The following is a 19,719-nucleotide window of genomic DNA, read 5'->3' on the forward strand; positions in this document are numbered from 1 at the left end:
CAGACACACCTAAGACACCATGTCAAGAGATATGCAAGACATGTTTCTAGGTGAATGTTACTCCAGAGCCAGACAAACAGGTTAATCTTTTACTGAAAGGGCGACCTCTCATGTATAATATTCAAATATGCTAACACATGAAAGATAACATCACCTTGTTTATGGATACATTTAATATCCCTTGCCCTTCCCAACTTTCAAAACATAATAGTATACAAAATATAAAATATCTTAAATATTTATAAAAATCGCAAGAAAAAAAATAGATCGTATGAAAATATTTTTATCTGAGTTCTCCCTCGAGTTGAGAGGCAGCTTAATTTGCCTTGAGTTCGTAACTGTTGAGGGGGTAGGAGTACGCCCTGCCTAAGACGATTCTGTCCCGGAGGAGCTTAAACAGAACATAGTAGTTGCAGAAAAGGATGAGCGCCATGGAGAGTGTGTGGTTCCACTTCTCTGACCGCAGCAAGGAATAGAGCTGGTAGAAGACGACACTGCCCTCAATGAAGATGAGCAGGTTCAGCAGCCTTAACGGGCGATGAAACAGGAACTGTAGGAAACAAAATGTTGTATCATGGGAAAACTGAAATTACTGAATTCATTTTCCTAAAACTGCTTCATAGTTCTAAGTTCACATACCCAATATCAAGCACATCTGCATATTCAGTGTCGAACCATTTCTGAGATCTGAAACCTTTCTCCTTTTCCCTCATCAACTATGAAATAAATTTTATTGCAATGCCTCTAAAATGTAAGAAACTACTATGCCCAATATGATTTTTTTCTAACATGGTATCATGATGTTATTTTATCTAAGACATTCCAAAGCATATTTATCTAAGGCCAGATTGGTAAAAAGACCACATGGAAATACTTTAGAATTTGTACCAGACTCAAAAATTAAAATTGCAATGTAGTAGCAATATAACTACTCAAAAATGTACTGTTAATCATTCTTAGCTTAGGATTTTAGGGTCTAATGTAAGGCATAAATACCAATATTAGGCAAGTCTGGGGAAAGAGAAAACTATTACAAATTGAATTATCAGTATGACAGCTTCTTAAATTCTGCAGGGTTTCCTATGTAGCCCAAGCCAGCTGACACTGGCAATCATCTCCCCTTTGCCTTGTGAGTGCGGGATTACAGGTACGTGCCACCTCGCCAAGCTACAACAGTGTCGTAATCTTCCCTTAAACCATTTGCCAACTATGATCACTGACTGAAACCCTCTACCTCGTATACTTCTGCTGAGCATGTTTTCCTTCCCCCAATATGGAAAAATCAAGTTCGAAAAGGCAAACAAAGAAGAAAAATGGGAACTGAACAGGCATCAGAGCCATGCTAAAAACGGGACTTCTTATTTTCCCTCATCAGATTTTTTACTCTAAGGGGCTAATCCTAGTTTATTTAAAAAGGTACTCTGAATATGGAGACACAGATTGCAACCTAACATGAACCCACAGAGCCCTACATTCAAATGAAGACAGACGTGGTCTATACTGGTATGCCATCTAAAAACAACTAATGTGGATGGAAGTTAAATTGCCTTGGCTGCTCTCAAGGACACTTGGCTTCTCTGGGCAGTCTTCAGGGGAAAGGAAGTCTTGAACTTGAATCATATTAACATATTCAGTAACTCCATGTATAAAATGGCTCAGAATTACTGTTGTAGAAAGATTAAGAATAGTCATTTCCCTTTGTTAGCATAAAAAAAAACCCATTTCAAATTCTACAGCAAAGTCTAGTAACCTAGAAACTGATCAGGTCATAAAGGTTTTAAAGTGTAACAGCTACTGCTAATGGACAGGTTTTATTAGGTTTGATTTATTGGGGATTTTTCACACTGTAGCCAAAGGCTGGCCTTGAAACTCTGATCCTTCTGCCTCTACTTTCCCAAAGGATAGGATTTCTGGTGTGAGCTGCCTTCTACGTACACAGAGCGGTTTATATAAATTTGAATGTTCTTACTTTAGACAAAACTGTTCTAAATTCCTGGGCTCCTCCAGGGATTCTGATTCAGAAGTCTAGAAAAGAGGCCCCATCATTGTCACAAACATGACAATTTAGGTAGCCCTGGGATCACTTTTGAGAAGTAGTGATTTACCTATTTGGTTGTACAAAACCAGCAATTAGTTCATCTTTCTTATATGAATTTGGCTTGGATTTCCAGCTGTCCAACATAAACAAAAAATTATAATAAGATATCTAATTAGTATAGCTTAAGGGACAGCACTGGTCAAAATAATTCATTCCCAAATATGCCAAGACTGCACTGGCTGAATTAAATACTTATGGAGAAATCAAAGCTTATGGAGCTGTGACATGATCCACTCCTCATCTTAAGGCAATCCCACAAGTAGAGGAAAGGCTGTTGTCTCCTTCTCAAGGCCCTCACCCTGCTCAAGCTCTTCTCTCCCACAGCTATTTCCAGGGTTCTTGCCCTAATGTTAGTCCTCAGAGGTCAAAAGCCTCCATAACCAGAAAGTCTGTGGTGCTCTTACAAGGAACTGGGAGGGAAAAAACTTTTAAAAACTAAAACCTCCATTTCCTAACAGAATTCAAAGGCACTACACCACACACCTCTGCGTATCCATTTCCCCCACCAACCCTGGTCAGTCCCCGCCCTTTCTTTAGAAGCAGAGACTTCTGACTCCTAGAGCTGGAGTTCTAAAAAAAAAAAAAAAAACGCTCAATTAGAGCACGGCTCAAGGCTGAGTTCAAATGGGATAGGAGCTGAATTAATAAGAGCCTACTGCTTTTTCCTCTTCAATTTTAACTTTTTTAACTTTCTTTCAAACTCAGGTAAACACTTCAAAAGACGCCATTATTACTGCATTAAATAGTACTTTAACTTTAATGCACAGATCTCGTTAATTCTTGGACAGGGTCAATACAGACAAGACTGACCTTGAGTTCTTGATCCTCCTGCATCCACCTCCCAAGTGCTGGGAATACAATATGCCACCATGCCAGGCTCATATACAACATATCTGAAGGATACCCCAAACCACACCACTACCAAATTAAACTATGAAGTGAAAGAGGAAATCACATAATTGCCTTATTTTGAGCAATGATATGTGGACTTCAGGCTGCCTTTCCAAAGACATTTCTCAAGGTCAAGGGCCAGTATCAACTTCCTGTAGTGTATTACATACTGTGCTAGATGCTTACATACAGAGTGGCCTCCTAACACTTTTATGTTTACTCTTGAGAAATAAGTAAGTGGTACTTGCATAAAAGCGGGCATGGGATACATCTGAAGGCACTGCCACGTTGTAAGGTCCCATGGCTCTATATAGACATCTGCTGTGCCGCACCAGCACCCCTTGAGGCCATATTGTGTTTTCTGACCAACTATGGGAGAAAGAAATGCAATATTAGAACACTGAGAATTGGGGGACAGTGTTTTGAAAGGCCAGCTATATTTCTATGGAAATCAGATTAAGCATTCAAGGCTTCATCTGCCTGAATTCTGAACACACATACAGTAATTCCATAGCCAAGCTCTTAGGAGTTAGAAAGGATTTGTTACGATGACTTACTTCATTGTTATACAGTACAGAGAAACTACCGAGTGATACAGTTGACTCAGTGTTGAAGGACTTACAGGCGTGGGAGAGTGAGCAGGAGAGGACACAAACGAGACGTGAAAGCCGGTGACAACAGCAGCAAGAAGGCATTTGCTGCACCACACCCCATACAGGATCTGTTTGCCAATCACACAACTCAAATGCCTCACAGATGGGAGCAGCTATCCAGCAGAACACAGAACACATGGTACTAGTACACAGACATTTCTCTTTACCATCTTCTTGGTTCATTTCTACAGAGGTTTCTCTAAGGAAAAGAAATTAGGGAAGGAAAACTTGTTTCTTTCCAGAATCAATGTAATGGAGTTGCAGAAGGATGAAAATCTTCAAATTAAACTTTTTTTTCACTTAAATCTAAGTTAATTTATCACTTCCTGATTTTGGAAATGTTAGTCTCCTAGGATAAGAACTGGGACAGCAGTTTAGATATGTTAAAAATAAAAATTATTCTAGCACCCTGAAGTGTTCCCAGTTGAGAACACATTCCACCGGCCTTGCTCACACTTACCAGCATTAAGGTGATGATACACCTCATGGCCACCAGTAGCCTGAAGATGTACAGTACTAGGACTGGACTTTCAACTGTTACTGAAATCTGTCCTTTGCCCACATTCAGGTTTCTTTCAGATCCTGGGCTTGAAGGCCTGTGCTAATCTGTATCAGACATCAAGGCAGATAATTGAAGGGAGAACTCTGAGGGGGGGGAGAGGGGAAGGAAGGTCACCTCAATCTGTCCCATTTCATGAGAGGGAAACTGGTAGATGAAATTTGCGGAATACTTAAATTATAAAAGGGAGGAAAGCGAAGAGGGTCCATGTTTGAAGATGGCCCAGGCCTGAGAGACGGTTACGAGAGTGTGCTCAGAACTGACAGAAGAAAAGCATTTGGAAGTTAGGCATTCTGAACCATGCACAGAAACGACTAGTAAAGGCACACAGTCAGAGACAGGGAGACAAACAGTACAGAGATTAGGAAGAAAAAGAAAGAAATATAGGCAAGAAAAATTACTAGACCAGATTTGTACTTATTAGAAAAGTCGAAAGCAGCAAATTCAAGCTACACAGCTGCAGCAATGGAGATGAGAAGACAAACCTCATGTCTTACAGTTAAAAGACATACATACACATATATTCCCAAATATGCTTGCATTTGGGCAAAAGGTAAAGACTGAAAGGAAAATCCAGAGTATAATGCACTCTGGAGTGGCTGGGCAGCTGAAATGTGGACCCATTCGAGGAGCTGGTGACGGTGGTAGAAATGAGTTAATGCCCTGTATTCTTTTTAGTATGATGACAAGCACACACATAAATAAAAAACAAACGTTTAAAGCGAGGACGAGAATGACACACAAAGCATATAAACATGACCAGTATCATGAAGAGAAATGTTACACGGTTACCCTCTAACCTACTCACATGTGCTGTGGAGCATTGCTGTAGAACCCATGTTCCAACTTCTGCCACTTGCCCAGGTGAGCAGCTGATTTATGTAGCAAATCACAGTATTTGGATGGCAGCAGCTGCGTGGTAAGCATGACAAAAGCATTGATCCACACCATAATGAGGTGCTCACATGACCAGCGCATGTCGTAATACTGGGTACTCTGGAAGAGACCATAAGAGAAGCGATCCATGCACTGGCAGTGAACTGAGGCAGGGAAGGGTGTGGACATACGCCCTGCAGACAAATGCCACTGAGTCAACATGCACTGGTTGTCCTGCTGTCCGTGCAGAAACTTCAGGAGCAGAGTCCTCCAAAATCAACCTGACTTTCTGGCTGTGCGAGTTAGGGCTGGGAGGGAGACAATTATGTTCTATGTGTTTTCTCCTGGAAGACCCGAGTGCGTCTGAAGGGCCAGTCCAGCTGCAGCGTGCTTCTGATGGGGAGAGGAGGACACTACAACATCCCAAAAGCTTTGGGCCCCATGTGATATCCAGATCATTTATCTTTTCTATTGAAATAAATTGATTTTAGATAGAGGTTAGGTTAAATTCAAGATGACCCTGTTAATATCAACCACAGCAGGCTAAATTTCATTGAAATCTTGGTTCTCTTAAGCTGCTATGTAACGATTCTATTGTAAGTTCACTCTTTATTTTTCCCAGAAACTTTTAAAAAAAATTAAAAAAGAAAAGCAAAGAAAAAAGGAAGGAAGGAAGAAAGGGGGGAGCTACTATGGGGTGCATCACATATATGGAAATACCTATCCGCCAACCAGGAGCGGTATTAGTGCACTCCAGATGCAGCCGAACTCCACCATCCAGGCTGCCAAAGGGGAGACAGAGAAAAGGGGAATTAAACAAGAAATACCCAGCTTATGTAATTGACACACAAATCCAGGGAGTCCAGAGAACAGGCCACCTGCTTACCTTCACAAAGCACAGCGGGAGAAATGCAACGTAGTAGGCACTGAAGAGGGAGTTGAAGAGAACTTCCTTGATTCTGTGGTTGAAATCTGCTTTCAAGCATTCTACTTCATTGCGAATGAGATCGGGAGATAGGGGGCAGCTGTGGGTGGGGATGGGTGTGGCATTATTAAACTGTTCTTTCAGCGACTCCAGCAACAAGGAGAGGAAATCTTTGGATTTGGCCAAACTGCCCACATTGGAAGCACCTTCCTCGACTGCCTGGTGCTGAACCACATAGTCTGTGAGAAGAAGATGGGCTCTGCTGTCTTGGTGGAAACAGCAGAGAGGAACATAAACACCAAACCTGTAACACAAGAGGGAACAGGAAAATGAGACGACTCTCACACATCACGTAACCACATCATGGAGCAGTATGTATGCACTGTAGAATAATGCCTTTTATGCCCAATGACACTACATAAAAACACCTAGAAACGATCATTTTTACTGAGTGAACAGTTTTCCAGAATGCAGCTTTTCTATACGGTGACTGCCAGGGGTCAGGGTCTGAGCTGGGTGTTGCCAGGTTCTTGGACTCCTACTCAAAGAACTGAAATAAAGGCTCACACAGATGCCCAAGGCCCAGATTACTCTTCAGGGCTTCTTTTCTGGGGTTCAGGGAGGGTGACTTTAGTTACTCAGGATTGCAATGAGGGCGATCTCTCTTTTGGTTGATAGATTATGCCATATAATCATTTTGCTACTATGTACATCCCTTCCCATAATGCATCTGATTCTAATTATATAGTCAAAATTATGCATTTGCATAATATAATAGAAGATTTCCCCCCAAAATCCACTTCAGGACTGTGACTTAATGTTTATCTACCCCAACAATTTAAGGTCAGCTCAGTCTTTGCATTCTTTGTTGGGAATATATTTGAAAAGAAACTGTGTAAATCTGGTAATTGTTAGGGGAGAAGAAACCTATTCCACACCTGTGGTAGGAGGCCACTTGTTTATTCCCGGCTGCTCAGCCACACACCGGCTCAGAGAGGGATGGATATGAAGCTGATTGAAGTGGGGGCCACGGCTGCTAGATGCACTGTTCAGAGAAGGCTGTGTGCACAGTGCACACGGGTAGAGGAGCTGGCCTGTCAAGTACCTTATTGGGGCAGGGACAAAACATAACAAAACCACGTGGAGTCCCATAATACTGACTCATTTCCTTATTATTTTTCATAAGACTTTACTACTTCCTGTGCATTTAATAGATATATTATTTGGGGATGGTATTATTTTCTTGGATTACTTTCCCACGTTACCAATTTAAACTCTACAAAACAATTTAAGTCTGGTTAATTCACTGATAACCTTGGTGCCTAAAATAGCTGATGAAATAAAAGTCTCACATAAAATATTTGGTAAATTAACGAAAAGGTTACAAGTACAATAAATTTCTACACACAGTAGTATTTGGTTAAAGAACTAATTTTTTTGAGAATATTGAGAATTTTTCTTTTGATCCTGGAGATTAAACTCAGGGCTTAATGCTAATGCTTTATGTTTAATGCACACATTAACAAAAACCTACCTTGAGCTGTGTACACCTCCCAACCATCCATGTGAATATTTTAGACTTACTCTAACTATTGATTCCTAAAGCATTTTATTTTGTTGGTTTTTCGAGACAGGGTTTCTCTGTGTTATAACAGTCCTAGCTGTCCTAGAACTAGCTTTTTAAAAAAAAAATTTATTTATTTATTTATTTATTTATTTATTTATTTATTATGTATACAGTATTCTGTCTGCGTGTATGCCCACATGCCAGAAGAGGGCACCAGACCTCATTACAGATGGTTGTGAGCCACCATGTGGTTGCTGGGAATTGAACTTGGGACCTTTGGAAGAGCATGCAATGCTCCCAACCGCTGAGCCATCTCGCCAGCCCCTGTTCATAATTTTCTATGGAAGGAAAAGGATGAGGTATTTACTGATTGAGAGAACGGTTTGGGATAGCTCCAGGACCCACTGTGAAGATGCCCTTGAGAGGGTGGGATGGTGTTAAGAAGCACAAGAAGCAGGTAGAAAAATCCCCTGTGCACTTGGAACCATCAAACAAGTATCCTGCCAAAAGTCTGAGGTCAACCTTGGCGACATAGTACATTCTAGGCCACACAGTGAGACCCTGTCTCAAACAAAAACAAATAAAAAAAATCATTCTAAACTATGAAAGCTATATGTTTCACTAAATTTGATGTTGCTGAAACATACCAGGTAGTGGTGGTACAAGCTTTTAATTCCAGTAATTGGGAGGCAGAAGCAGGAGGATTGCTGAGTTTGAGTTCAGCCTGGTCTATAGAGTGAGTTCCAAGACAGTCAAGAGTTACACAAGAAATCCTGTCTCAAAAACTAAACTCAACAAAACAAGAGGTTAAATGTACAATAAAGTGTGATGGGGACCCCAATTCTTCAGTCTTCCTTGTTAAATCACACTTCCTATGTGACTGCTTGGCTTCATCCTGTGGGTAAAGTGACTAACCCCTATCACACTCTCTTGATATACTCTCTCTTGATACTCTGCCAAACTCATGTAATCATACCCAGACTAGCCTGATAGAGGATGAGACATGGGGAACATAGAGTAGCATTATAGTGGCCAGTTAATCCCAAATCTGTAGATGAACCCAGGCAGATAGTTCCGGAGAGGCCCCCGATTCCCAGCTAACCTCAACACCCATGCAATAAATATCTATCATGGTGATATGTCATGTGGTGAAGTCCTATGGCAGCAAATAACTGACTGAGGGTAAGATGAGAGGAAGCAGAAGAGAACATCAGACCACAGAGGACTCTGTAAATTAAGGGATTCAGCAAAGCATTTTTAAGGATGTCTGTGTACTTGCCTGCATGTATATATGAGAACCACCTGAGTACCTGATGCCTGTGGAGTCAGAAAAGAGTGCCAAGATTGCCTGAAGACGGGCGGTGGTGGTGCACACCTTTAATCCCAGCACTCAGGAGGCAGAGGCAGGCAGATCTCTGGGAGTTTGAGAGCAACCTGGTCTACAGGGTTCCGGGACAGCCAGGGATGTTCCACAGAGAAACCCTGTCTCAAAAATCACAAACAATAGCTGGCCAGTAGTGACGCACGCCTTTAATACCAGCACTCGGGGAGGCAGAGGCAGGCGGACCTCTGTGAGTTCGAGGCCAGCCTGGGCTACAAGAGATAGTTCCAGGACAGGCTCCAAAGTACAGAGAAACCCTGTCTCAAAAAACCAAAATCAAAACCAACAACAAAATAGATTGCCTGAAACTGGAACTATAGATGGTTATGAGCCACCACCAGGTAGGTTCTGGGAACCGAAACAGGATCCTCTGGGAGAGCAGCCAGTGCTCTTAATCATTAAGCCATCTCTCGGGCCCGGCAAGGAAGGACGTTAAAGGGAGCGACAACACACTTGAAATTTGAGTCTCAAGCTATGTAGTTCAGGATGACCCTGAACTGATGCTCCTCCTGCCTCCACCTTTCAAGTGCTGGGAATGGGCAGATTCAGGGCATGGTTAAGAGCCACAGTTGTCAGACTTGGACTGATTTACGAAGAATCCACTGAAAACCGAAGGGAAGAAATGAGGGTGGCTTTAAAAAAAAAAAAACCTTCTGAATAAATGGAAAAGACGTGGTGGTTCCAATACTCAGTATTTTAAATTTCTCATGCCTTTTTAATTAATGCTTATATAAAAGGTAGATTATACAAGTTTCAAAACATAAAAAAGGTAAATATATTTAAACCCAAGATTTGTCCATATTACATGTTTATTACTATTGTGTGGGATGTAGAGAATAAATAAGCTTTTGGAGGGGGCAGAGTGAAGCAATGTCTCATCATGTAGCCCTGGCTAGTCTTGAACTCAAGAGATTCACCAGCCTTGCCTTCCAAGTACTGAGATTAAAGCCACGAGCTACCATGCTTTGCAGCAAGCCATTTAAATTAAAAAGTCTGCTAGCCATCTTGATGATCGCATTCCTCTTAAACTACAGACCTTTACTAGGTGAACAGTGCTTATTGAAATTAATTCTCCACCGGGAGGATAGCCACGTATCTCGGTTTCCCCAGAATGCTCTTGGTTTATACCTGCTTCCCCAACTACCCTAGTTTAGAAAATAAATTATAGGCTGGAGAAATGGTTCAGCGGTTAAGAGCACGGACTGTTCTTCCAGAGGACCCGGGTTCAATTCCCAGCACCCACATGGCAGCTCACAACTGTCTGAAAATCTAGTTCCAGGGAATCTGACACCTTCACAACAATGCACATAAAATAAAGATAAGTAAACCATAAAAAAATTAAGAAAACAAATTATATCTACTAGCTTTCCAATTTTCTACATTCTTACTTTATGTATGAAGAATCTTATTTTCCCCTCCATTATGTCATTTGCATAACTCAAATAACTTCTGAAGATTTGCCAATAAAATTTAAAACTGAAATACTCACGGATATCCAAGGAAGAGGAGATTGAGGACTGAATGGCTTCGGAAAAGATTAACCAGGGTCCAGCAAAGCACCCATCCACACAGAGTAAGTAGCACCAGGCGGGCCAGTATCAGAGCCGTGTAGTGAATCATGGATGCTGCACCTGCCTTAGTGGCCTGCAAGTGTGGAAGCACGGAAAGAAACTTGTATACATTTGTACACCAGCTACTCAGTGCCTCAGAGTAAGAGCTGGGATTTAGAGAAAACTAAACGCAAAAAAGTAAAACTTGCCCCACCCACACCTACCTTCCTAACAGTTGGAAATTCAGACTTCTCTAGGCACTGTTACTTCCTTCTTTTACTGCATACCCCTCATGTGGACATCCCATAAGTCTGCACAACTATCACTTGCTTATCCCTGGCCCAGAATCGGTCATCAGAACACCACCAGCTGCTTATTAAATGCATCAATACCTAACAACTTTCTTGTCCAGAAATATGCAACAAGATTCTGAACCAAGGAATCTGTATTTCAACAACCTATGGGATTTTTATGTACAAACAAGATGGAAGGTGCTGGGCAAGGCCCGGAGCCCCCGCTATGCGGAGGCTGAGGCAGGAAGGTCACAAGTTTAAAATCCGCCTGGACAAGCCCAAGGCCACCTGGCTAAATTAGGTTCAACAGTGCCATGAAAAAGAAGAAACAAAAGATGGAGAAGCGCTGACTCTTCTCTCCTAATGTCCTACCAGACAACAAGGGCCTCAATAGTTCTTTTTTAAATCTTTACTTCTGAACTTTTTGCTGGGTGAGTATTTTATAAACTACTAAAGTTCCATAATCAATTTTTGTGATTTCTTTTTAAATTTTTTTAAACTTCTGCACACATGGAAACAATGAATTATCACATTTGATTTTTTACCCCAGTTGCTCAAATATGCCTTCTTTTTTTTTTTTTTTTTTTTTTTTTGGTTTTTTCGAGACAGGGTTTCTCTGTGGCTTTGGAGCCTGTCAAATATGCCTTCTTAATCCCAAAAATGTAAAACTAACTACATATAGCGAAAAAAAAAAAAGGAATACTTGTTACTTGTCAAAAGTTGAAGCTTCACATGTCATGTTTTCTTGTTTGTTTTTTCTCTAAAATGATGTAGACACCATGAACAAACTGCAGGAAAATCAGCAGGTCCCCATTCACCTCACATATCAGTCCTTCTGTTTGTTCTGTTGTCGGTTTTCTCCTAGAGACAGGGCCTCATACTCTGTGGCTCAGGCTGACCTCAGACTCATAACTCTCTGTCTCAGCCTCCTTTGGGATTAAGACATGTACCAGCTCTAAACAGTAGTCTTGGACCCAGAAAGGGAGTAAAAGTGATCTGCAGTCACCAACACAGATTGGGAGGTAGCGTTTCGAGTCTCTCTTTACATCTACGCCTTAAAGATCATGGTACTTAACACATATAATGTACAGGTACGACACACTACAGTAATGCTCAGTTGACTGAATACATTGTAGTGCTTGAATAAAATTAAGGGAGAGTTGTATGCTATTTATATCACATGCCTTCATACCAGCTGCTTGGGATCTGAAGACTGAAGTCAGTCTGAGCAACATAGCAAGACCTCATCTCTAAAGAAAGCATTAAATGGACTTTAAAAACTCCTCGTCAGTGACTTAGCTGTCAGAATGTCACAGTTCCTAGTGTGTGTGTGGTGATGCTGATTCAAACATACCTACTATACTCCCAGTTGTATAAACGTACAACACAGTTACATACAATAATGTTTGATAAAAACTATTGGAGCTAGACTACATATACTCTGATCAATGTCTCAATGTTATTCATTATAAGCTTACTATAGAATAGTACACAGTACATCTCTGGCAACATCACCCCTTAACTACATCAAGAAGTCACACAGGAAGACTGACAACCATCATCCAAGTTTGTGTAAATACACTATGCAATGTTCACACAAGAAAACCTTGCAATGCATTTCTCAGATCTTTTTGTGTCATTACACTATACTACGTTACATTACACAACAGCATTTGTACGTATACTCACACAGATACACTGTAGACACACACAGTATATGCAAGTAAAAATGTGAAGTATCATTAAATGAATGTTATACCTCTGCTTAAGCATCAAACTGTGGGAAAGGCTCAAGATATTTTAAGCTATAGCTCCATTTCACTCCTGAATACATACCCACACCAAAGGACTTCATGTGTAATCCTGGGGAAGTTACTTAAGCCACTGGAGCTACTCCACCATCTCCATTCTCAACTTAAAATTAGATATTTAAAGCCAGGTGGTGGTGGTGGTGCACTCCTTTAATCCCAGCACTCAGGAGGCAGAGGCAAGGGGATCTCTGTGAGTTCGAGGCCAAAGCCACAGAGAAACCCTGCCTCAAAAAAACCACACACACACACAAAAAGGTTAGAAATTTAAAAGAAGGCAAGCTAGTACCATGGTACATACTTATCTTCCCAACAAAGAGGAGCTAAGGCAGGAAGATCATGAGTTTGAGGCCAGGCTGGACTACACACAAAGACTCTGTATCAAAAACTAAAATAAAGACTGCTTCTGTGTAGTGGCACTAAAATAGATTTGTATTGCTCAGTGATTTTGCCTTATTCCAGAACCCAAATTCTTAACCACTGTGATGAAGCTACCCAGTCAAGAAATGCAAATACTAAACTTAAACTTTAACAATTATTTTTAAAGTATGATGAGTGCTACAAGAAAAACCTATGCTACCAGGAGAGCACATGACAAGACTTTTAACGGCAAGTATTTAGTGCCTGGTAGTGCAGACCTGTGATCCCACATACTGAGTGAGGCAGGAAGACTGCAAGGCCAAAGCCTGCCTGGGCTCAGAGTGAGTTCAAGGCTAGCCTGAGCAATTTAGTGAAAGCGTCTCAAAACAGAAGGTAAAACATAGGCTATGGCTACAATGTAGTAGGAGATCTCTAGGTCTCTTGCCTGGTGTGTGGGGAAGCCCTGTGTTCAGTCCCTAGGACCCCCGCCCCACACCATTCTCAAGTGATAGTTATATTTAAACTGAGACCTGAGGAAAACGAAGGAAGGCTAAGGAAAGGGTAGAAAAATATTTGTAACACTGAGTGACAAATATATGTTCTCAGAACACATGAAAAATACATAAACACAAACACACACAGACATCAAACTTTTATGTGTATATAATGATTAGAAGGAATTTGGTTCTTTATAATAGGACTGTAATTTTTAATTTTCTACTTTGCTTTTAGTTTTTTCCAATGGAATACCCTATTTTCTTGCTTGGAGAAATGTTTAAAGAGAATTGGTTCAAAATGGTGAAAGCTGAATTTCTGTTTAGTCTTGTGGAGCAGTAAAGCAGGTTTGGCCTGGAGGTGAACAGAGTCTACCTAGGGAGAGAGGTAGTCCCTTCTGAGCAGTTCAGCTTTCTTAATTAATTACCTCCAGCCTGTCCTTAAAAATGACTGGTCTTTCTCAGGTAGGGATCCTTTCTGTGGCATAAAAAACAAAAGAAGGCAAACATATTTTAATGGAAGGCTTCTAGAAAAGATGTTTTATGATGAGCTTTACCCACCTAATTTAGATATTTTAGGAGAGAATTATGATACAGCTCTAGGTTTTTAATTTTTTAATAGGTGGTAGCCACAGCACTCAGATACAAAAGATAAACACAGCGTTTTTGGTGGGAACCTGGTACTGTCCCCAGACACCAACAAATGCCTGGCATCAGTCTGCATATCCTCGCAGAGACAAGTTTTCACATCAGCGAACGACTTTGTTCCTTCAACTTTTCTGTCTTAAAGCCAAGGATGATGGTACAAGCTTGGAAACTCAGCACCCAGGAGACTGAGACAGGCAGACAACCATGAGTTCTAAGGCAAACTGGGGTCACACAGTTAAGTGCCAGGCTAGCCAGGGTTACATATTAGAAACTTTTGTCAAACATACCAAACAACAAACCCACCCTCTTTAAAAGCCCCATGCGTCTGCGCTTACTTGAACGTCAACAGCAAACACCCTGCTACCTTTCAATATCTGCACACAGATCCAGTATATGAATGTGCTGTAATTACTACACACTCCCTTCGTGTACAACGTACAATTTCAGTCCTGGATTAAAAATCTGCTTAAATTCAGCATCTGTTTCTAGTAAGAATGGCAGACAGCTCTGAAAAAAGTTAATGCATACTCCTAACACACTGCAAAAGTTGCTTATTATTACATCACCAACAAAAGCAGTAAGTGCTTCAAGTTTTAGTCTCTGCAGCAACAGGAATTCTCAGTCACAGAACAGAACATATGCAAAGGATCTCAGGTACCCTAGACTGACCTCAACTCACTGTGTACCCAAGGATAGCCTTCTTCCTGATCCTTCTTGTCTCTGCCTCCTGAGTGCTGGCATCACAGGTAAGCACTACTGCACCCAACTAACAAATACCATTTCTAAGTAACTGAAGGATGAAAACAAAACAATGTTTAGTTAAATCAAAAGAACAAAACAATTATTCTAAATGAAGTTTATTTCTGGAACTATCCAAACTAGGCATCCAGTAAGAAAAAAAATAAGGGGGGGGGGGCAATCTAGGCCAGACCTGTAATCTTAGCTATTAAACTCAAGCAGGAAGACAGGAAGTTCAAGGTTTGCCTGGTCATAGAGTAAGTTCAAGGCTAGTCTAGGTAATTTAATAAGACTCTATCTCAAAATAATAAGCAAAAAGAAGGCTTAGGAATACAGCACTTGCCCAGTATATATGAGGCCATGGTTCCATAACTAATACTAAAAAAAAAAAAAAAAAAAAGCAATTTTTATTTTGTTTCCTTTTGAGTATGTAAAAAGGTTGGCCTGGAACTCACTACTTGCAAGACTGCTAATCATATGGCCTTTTCCTCCCAAGTGTTGGTACTTCAGGCCTGTGCCACTGCATCAAGCTCAGTATCTACTTTGATCGCCTAAATCAAACTTGGTGAAAGGTTTCCCACTGTGGAAAAAAGCCATCTTACTACCATAGCTTTGCAGTTAAATTCAACCACTGCGTTCACAGAAATCCACTTCTTCAGTTAGAACCCACACATACAGATGTTTATGTCTGCTCTGGAGGAAAGCACTGGGGCCTCAGACATGGCTTGGTGGTCAAGAGCTTGAAGCTCTCTTCCAAAGGAACAGAGTTTGGTCACCAGCATCCACATCAGGTGGCTCACAACCATCTATAAGTCCAGCTCCAAGAGATCTGAACCCCCTCTTCTGGCCTCCATAAGCACCAGCACACACAACATACACTCACACAAACACATACATACAAATAAAAAAAAATCTTTTAAAAAGATAAAGTTGAGTCTCAATTACCCATGATTATAGCAAATATTCATTTAAAATTTCACACTGAAATAAAATTTTCCGAGATTAAAAATAATCAACCACTTTGACTAAGTTACCATTTTTGTTTGAACACCATTTTCATGTTAGATATAGTAGAAGTTATGAAAGCATTTTCCTCCCTCACCAAGTGTACAGACATCTGAGAAATGATACCAATGCCAACGCTACCATACCAATAACAGTAAGCTTTTAAAAGATCTTTATGCTGCAGTTCTTTCCTCCTCAGCCCACTAAAGCTTAGGTTCTGAAAATTAATCACACCAAAATTTAACACTGTCTTTTCAAAACTGTAAGTCCTAAAAACCTCAAATTATTTCTTGTTAGGAAATTTCACAAGTGGTATACAAACCATTTCAAGTGAATGTTATCTGAAACAGTATTTCAGACTCAACTATGCATGTACAAGCAACTCATTACCTGAAACACATCCTGTATTTAACTAGAACTTCAAAATTAAAGATTGCATTTAGAAAAAAAAAATCTACCAGCTAAAATAACCTCAGATCCTACAATCCTACAAATTAGATTTCAAAGAATTCTCTTAAATTACTTCACATTTGGAATTTAAACACTGTAGGAAAACTTTTTTCTTAAGTATCAGAACAAGGCATACAGAAGCAATTAATTTGTAATTGTATTAAAATTCTATTTAGTCATTTCACATTTGGAATCTGACCCCATTCTAGCAACTAAGCCCAGCCCCAGGTGACAGAAGAAGTGAATGAGCCAATATACCTCTGAAATGAGGGCCCAAACGAGCCTCCTCGCAAGCATCACTGTGATGAATGCTGCCAGGTGATAATCAATGAGATGAAAATTCTATAAGAGAAACAAAGAAGTGCGTCAGAGAAGCACCGTGCGCACCAGCTCACTGTACAGCGGCAGCAGCGCCCACCCCTGAAGGTCTTCTGAGACCAGTACAGAACACGGGGGTTCAGATGCCCCAAGACTGCCTACCTGCTACTTCTCTTTTCACGACAAACTGCAATATCTGTCCAAACATTAAACAACTGTCTAAAATGCATTCCCTTTTGATTTTGAAAAGAGCTGAGCATGGTGATGATGACACACGCCTGCTCTAGCTAGCAAGACACGATCTCAAAAAAAAAAGACAATTAACAAGTAATACCCTGCAGAATTATGAAAACAACGGATCTATAGTGTGTCCAATTACACAGATCATCTGGGACTCTGAGTGTTTGAGGAGTTACAACTGTTCGTCTCTGTACACATTAATCTGAGTGTCTACTGCTAAGCCTTCTACTATGTGTTATATCTCTTCTGCTCATTTGCCGTTCCTAACGATTTAGAAATGTGTCTTGGAGCTCATCTCTTCTATAAAACAGCCCTCACCCAGAGTCTAGTTTCTTCTAAGTCTGTTCATATTACTGTGACAAGAACAAAGCTTTAGGAACAGTATCCTAGGAACCGAAATGTACATTTGCTTAAATATGTATCTAACACTCAAATTATGGCAGGCACCCTTTCCAACATTAAGGACACTGTGCTGAGGAAGACAAATATTTTGTGGTCCTCAATACACAGAAATTAAGTGACCAGTGGTTTCTGGCTTGGATAATGTGTATGTCAAGTACTCTGCCTAGAATCATGAACGTTTTATACAGAACCTCTATGGAAAACTCTCTCTGCTTCCTGACTGTCACTGCCTCTCTAAATAACGGAGGAAACAAAAACAAAAAACAAACAAACCTACAGTCTGCCTTTTAAAAATATTTTCTAATTATGTATTCTGTGCATGTGCATGTAGATGGAGGACAGAAGAGGTACCCTCTGGACCTGGAGTTAAGGTAGTTGTGAGTCAAAGACAGATCAGGTGTAGGAACACAACTGGGTTTTCTGGAAGAGGAGGAAACATTCTTAACTGCTAAATCATCTCTCTAATCCATAATGTGGTGACTACTCAGCACACAGAGCTAGTTTTAGTAACAGAATACAATTTTTATTCGGATTAACATATGGACATTCTAGCCTCCCTTACTGTTTGGAGTATACATAGGAAAATGATAGAAACATGACCCATAAGGCATGCTCCTTTAAAACTAGGCTATAGCTCAGTTGATAAGACTGCTTGCCTGGCATGCATGAAACCCTGGGTTCCAGTTCCAGCACCACCTAGGTACTTATAATCCCAGCTTTCAGGAGACAGGAGGAGGAGAACTGGAAATCTACCATCTTTAGTACATGTAATACATGAGGCCCGACTCAAAAATAATCTTTTTTATTTTCCTATTCACACTTCCATTTCTGGATCACAAAGTTGAACTATATCACCTTGAAGGTCACACATTAAAAGATGGTAGTTTCCACCCAAGAGGGTAGTTTCCATTCAAAGAACTGCCTCAGACTGTCGTGTGTTAGAAACATTACATAATTAACCAAATTCAACTTTTAAAATGGTAAAGTTGGTGCTGGAGACACAGCTTAGTGATCAAGTATATGTCTAGCACACACAGACCCTGAGTTTGCTTTCCATTACTACCAGAAAGGAAACGTTGCTGGAATACAATCATAGTGACATTTGGCAATGCATTTAGCATGAAGCAGAGGAAGCCAAACATCAAACACTTTTTGATATGTTATTAAACATTTCCTGCATTTTAATTTCTACTTTCATTTCCTCTGGCAATATTTGTATTTTAACAATTTAGGAAGCTTTATTTCTGAAAATCTGAGTTTTGGTATCACAATGCCTTATTAGAGGATTTATTTCTAGATAGGTGGTAGCACTCTGGAAGCAGAAATAAAAGAATTAATAGTTCAGGGTCATCCTTGGCTACACACTCAGTTCCGGACCAGCTTGGGCTATGTAAAACAGTGTCTCCAGCTGCTTTCCTGCCTGCTGACAATGAACGTTAGGCATCTGAAGACTTACCAGTGAAGTACAAGATGCAGGATGATTGTATGGGTACCACCACACAGTCTTATAGATGTTGATGTACTGAATGAACAGAACAATCAGCAGGTAGATGAAGAAAAGAAATTCAAAGAACAGGTTCCCATCTACTGGTAAGTCAGGAATTTGGCAATGACGAACAGGACCTGGGGTGATTAAGGCTGTGATAGGTGGGACTGGAAGGCCAATAGCACTACCATTCCTGAAAAAGAAATTAGAGTTAACTCAAATGGTGATAGCCTTCATTCAGTGTCACAATGCCTAAAACCCCTGTTGGCTCCTCCACCCACCTCTAACTGCTGTTTTCCCATTTTTCTTCTCTTCCTACACATTACATCAGTGATAAAATGAAGCCATGCTTTCCATTATCTCCTGGGCATGAAGACTAAACCACAGAGCTCCCTTGAGTTTAGTCTCATTACCTAGTTGTCTACTGAACATCTGCGCCACCCACCCCATAGCCTTGACACTAGTCCATGGCTTATTCTGCTGGCCACCCAAAGGAAAAAAAGTCTAAGCTAGAACTTCTCCTCTACTTCTCCATATTCAACCACTCTCTAATGGACTGGATTCTACTTTATAAAATTTTCTTTAGCCTCACTTCCCCTCTCAATGCACTATCTTGGCTCAACCATTTACCAACTTTCACCTAAATTACTACAACAAACCCCAAGTCTACCTTCATCAAGACCTCTAACCTGCCTTCAAGGATCTTTCTAAGTGAAATTCTGAGATTATTCTCTTACCTGAATCTTCAAGATAGTTCTCCCTTGCCAATGAAATAACAGCCAATTTTTTTTTTTTATTAAGTCATACACAGGCCTGTTCTTAACAAAGTGACCTTCCCACCAGTCCCTTCTCTACCTGGAGCACATATGATGTCCACGTATGTGCTGTCTGAAACATATGTATTATTCCCTTTGGGCACTTTGTTCCTTTTAAATGCAGTGCCCTCCCTCCATAATCACCTTCCTTAAAATTTTTTT

The 19,719-nt window shown here is 40.5% G+C and overlaps 1 protein-coding gene across 1 annotated transcript in view; it reads right to left on the reverse strand.

The window, feature by feature from the left end:
* Window positions 1-267: 267 nt before the first annotated feature.
* Window positions 268-19,719, reverse strand: part of Tmem39a (transmembrane protein 39A) — a 28,504-nt gene continuing 9,052 nt past the window's right edge. Inside the window, exons 3-9 of the mRNA XM_041673429.1 lie at window positions 18,713-18,935; window positions 16,555-16,638; window positions 10,440-10,594; window positions 5,964-6,306; window positions 5,010-5,197; window positions 3,238-3,358; window positions 268-550 (exon numbers count right to left, since the gene is read on the reverse strand). Coding sequence (XP_041529363.1) covers window positions 317-550; window positions 3,238-3,358; window positions 5,010-5,197; window positions 5,964-6,306; window positions 10,440-10,594; window positions 16,555-16,638; window positions 18,713-18,935 — 1,348 coding nt within the window. The 3' untranslated portion in view covers window positions 268-316. The remainder of the gene's footprint in view (window positions 551-3,237; window positions 3,359-5,009; window positions 5,198-5,963; window positions 6,307-10,439; window positions 10,595-16,554; window positions 16,639-18,712; window positions 18,936-19,719) is intronic.

The sequence above is a fragment of the Microtus oregoni genome, unplaced genomic scaffold (genome assembly GCF_018167655.1).
Source record: "Microtus oregoni isolate MIOR12 unplaced genomic scaffold, Mior012 000023F_ref0000262, whole genome shotgun sequence".
Taxonomy (NCBI): Eukaryota; Metazoa; Chordata; class Mammalia; order Rodentia; family Cricetidae; genus Microtus; species Microtus oregoni.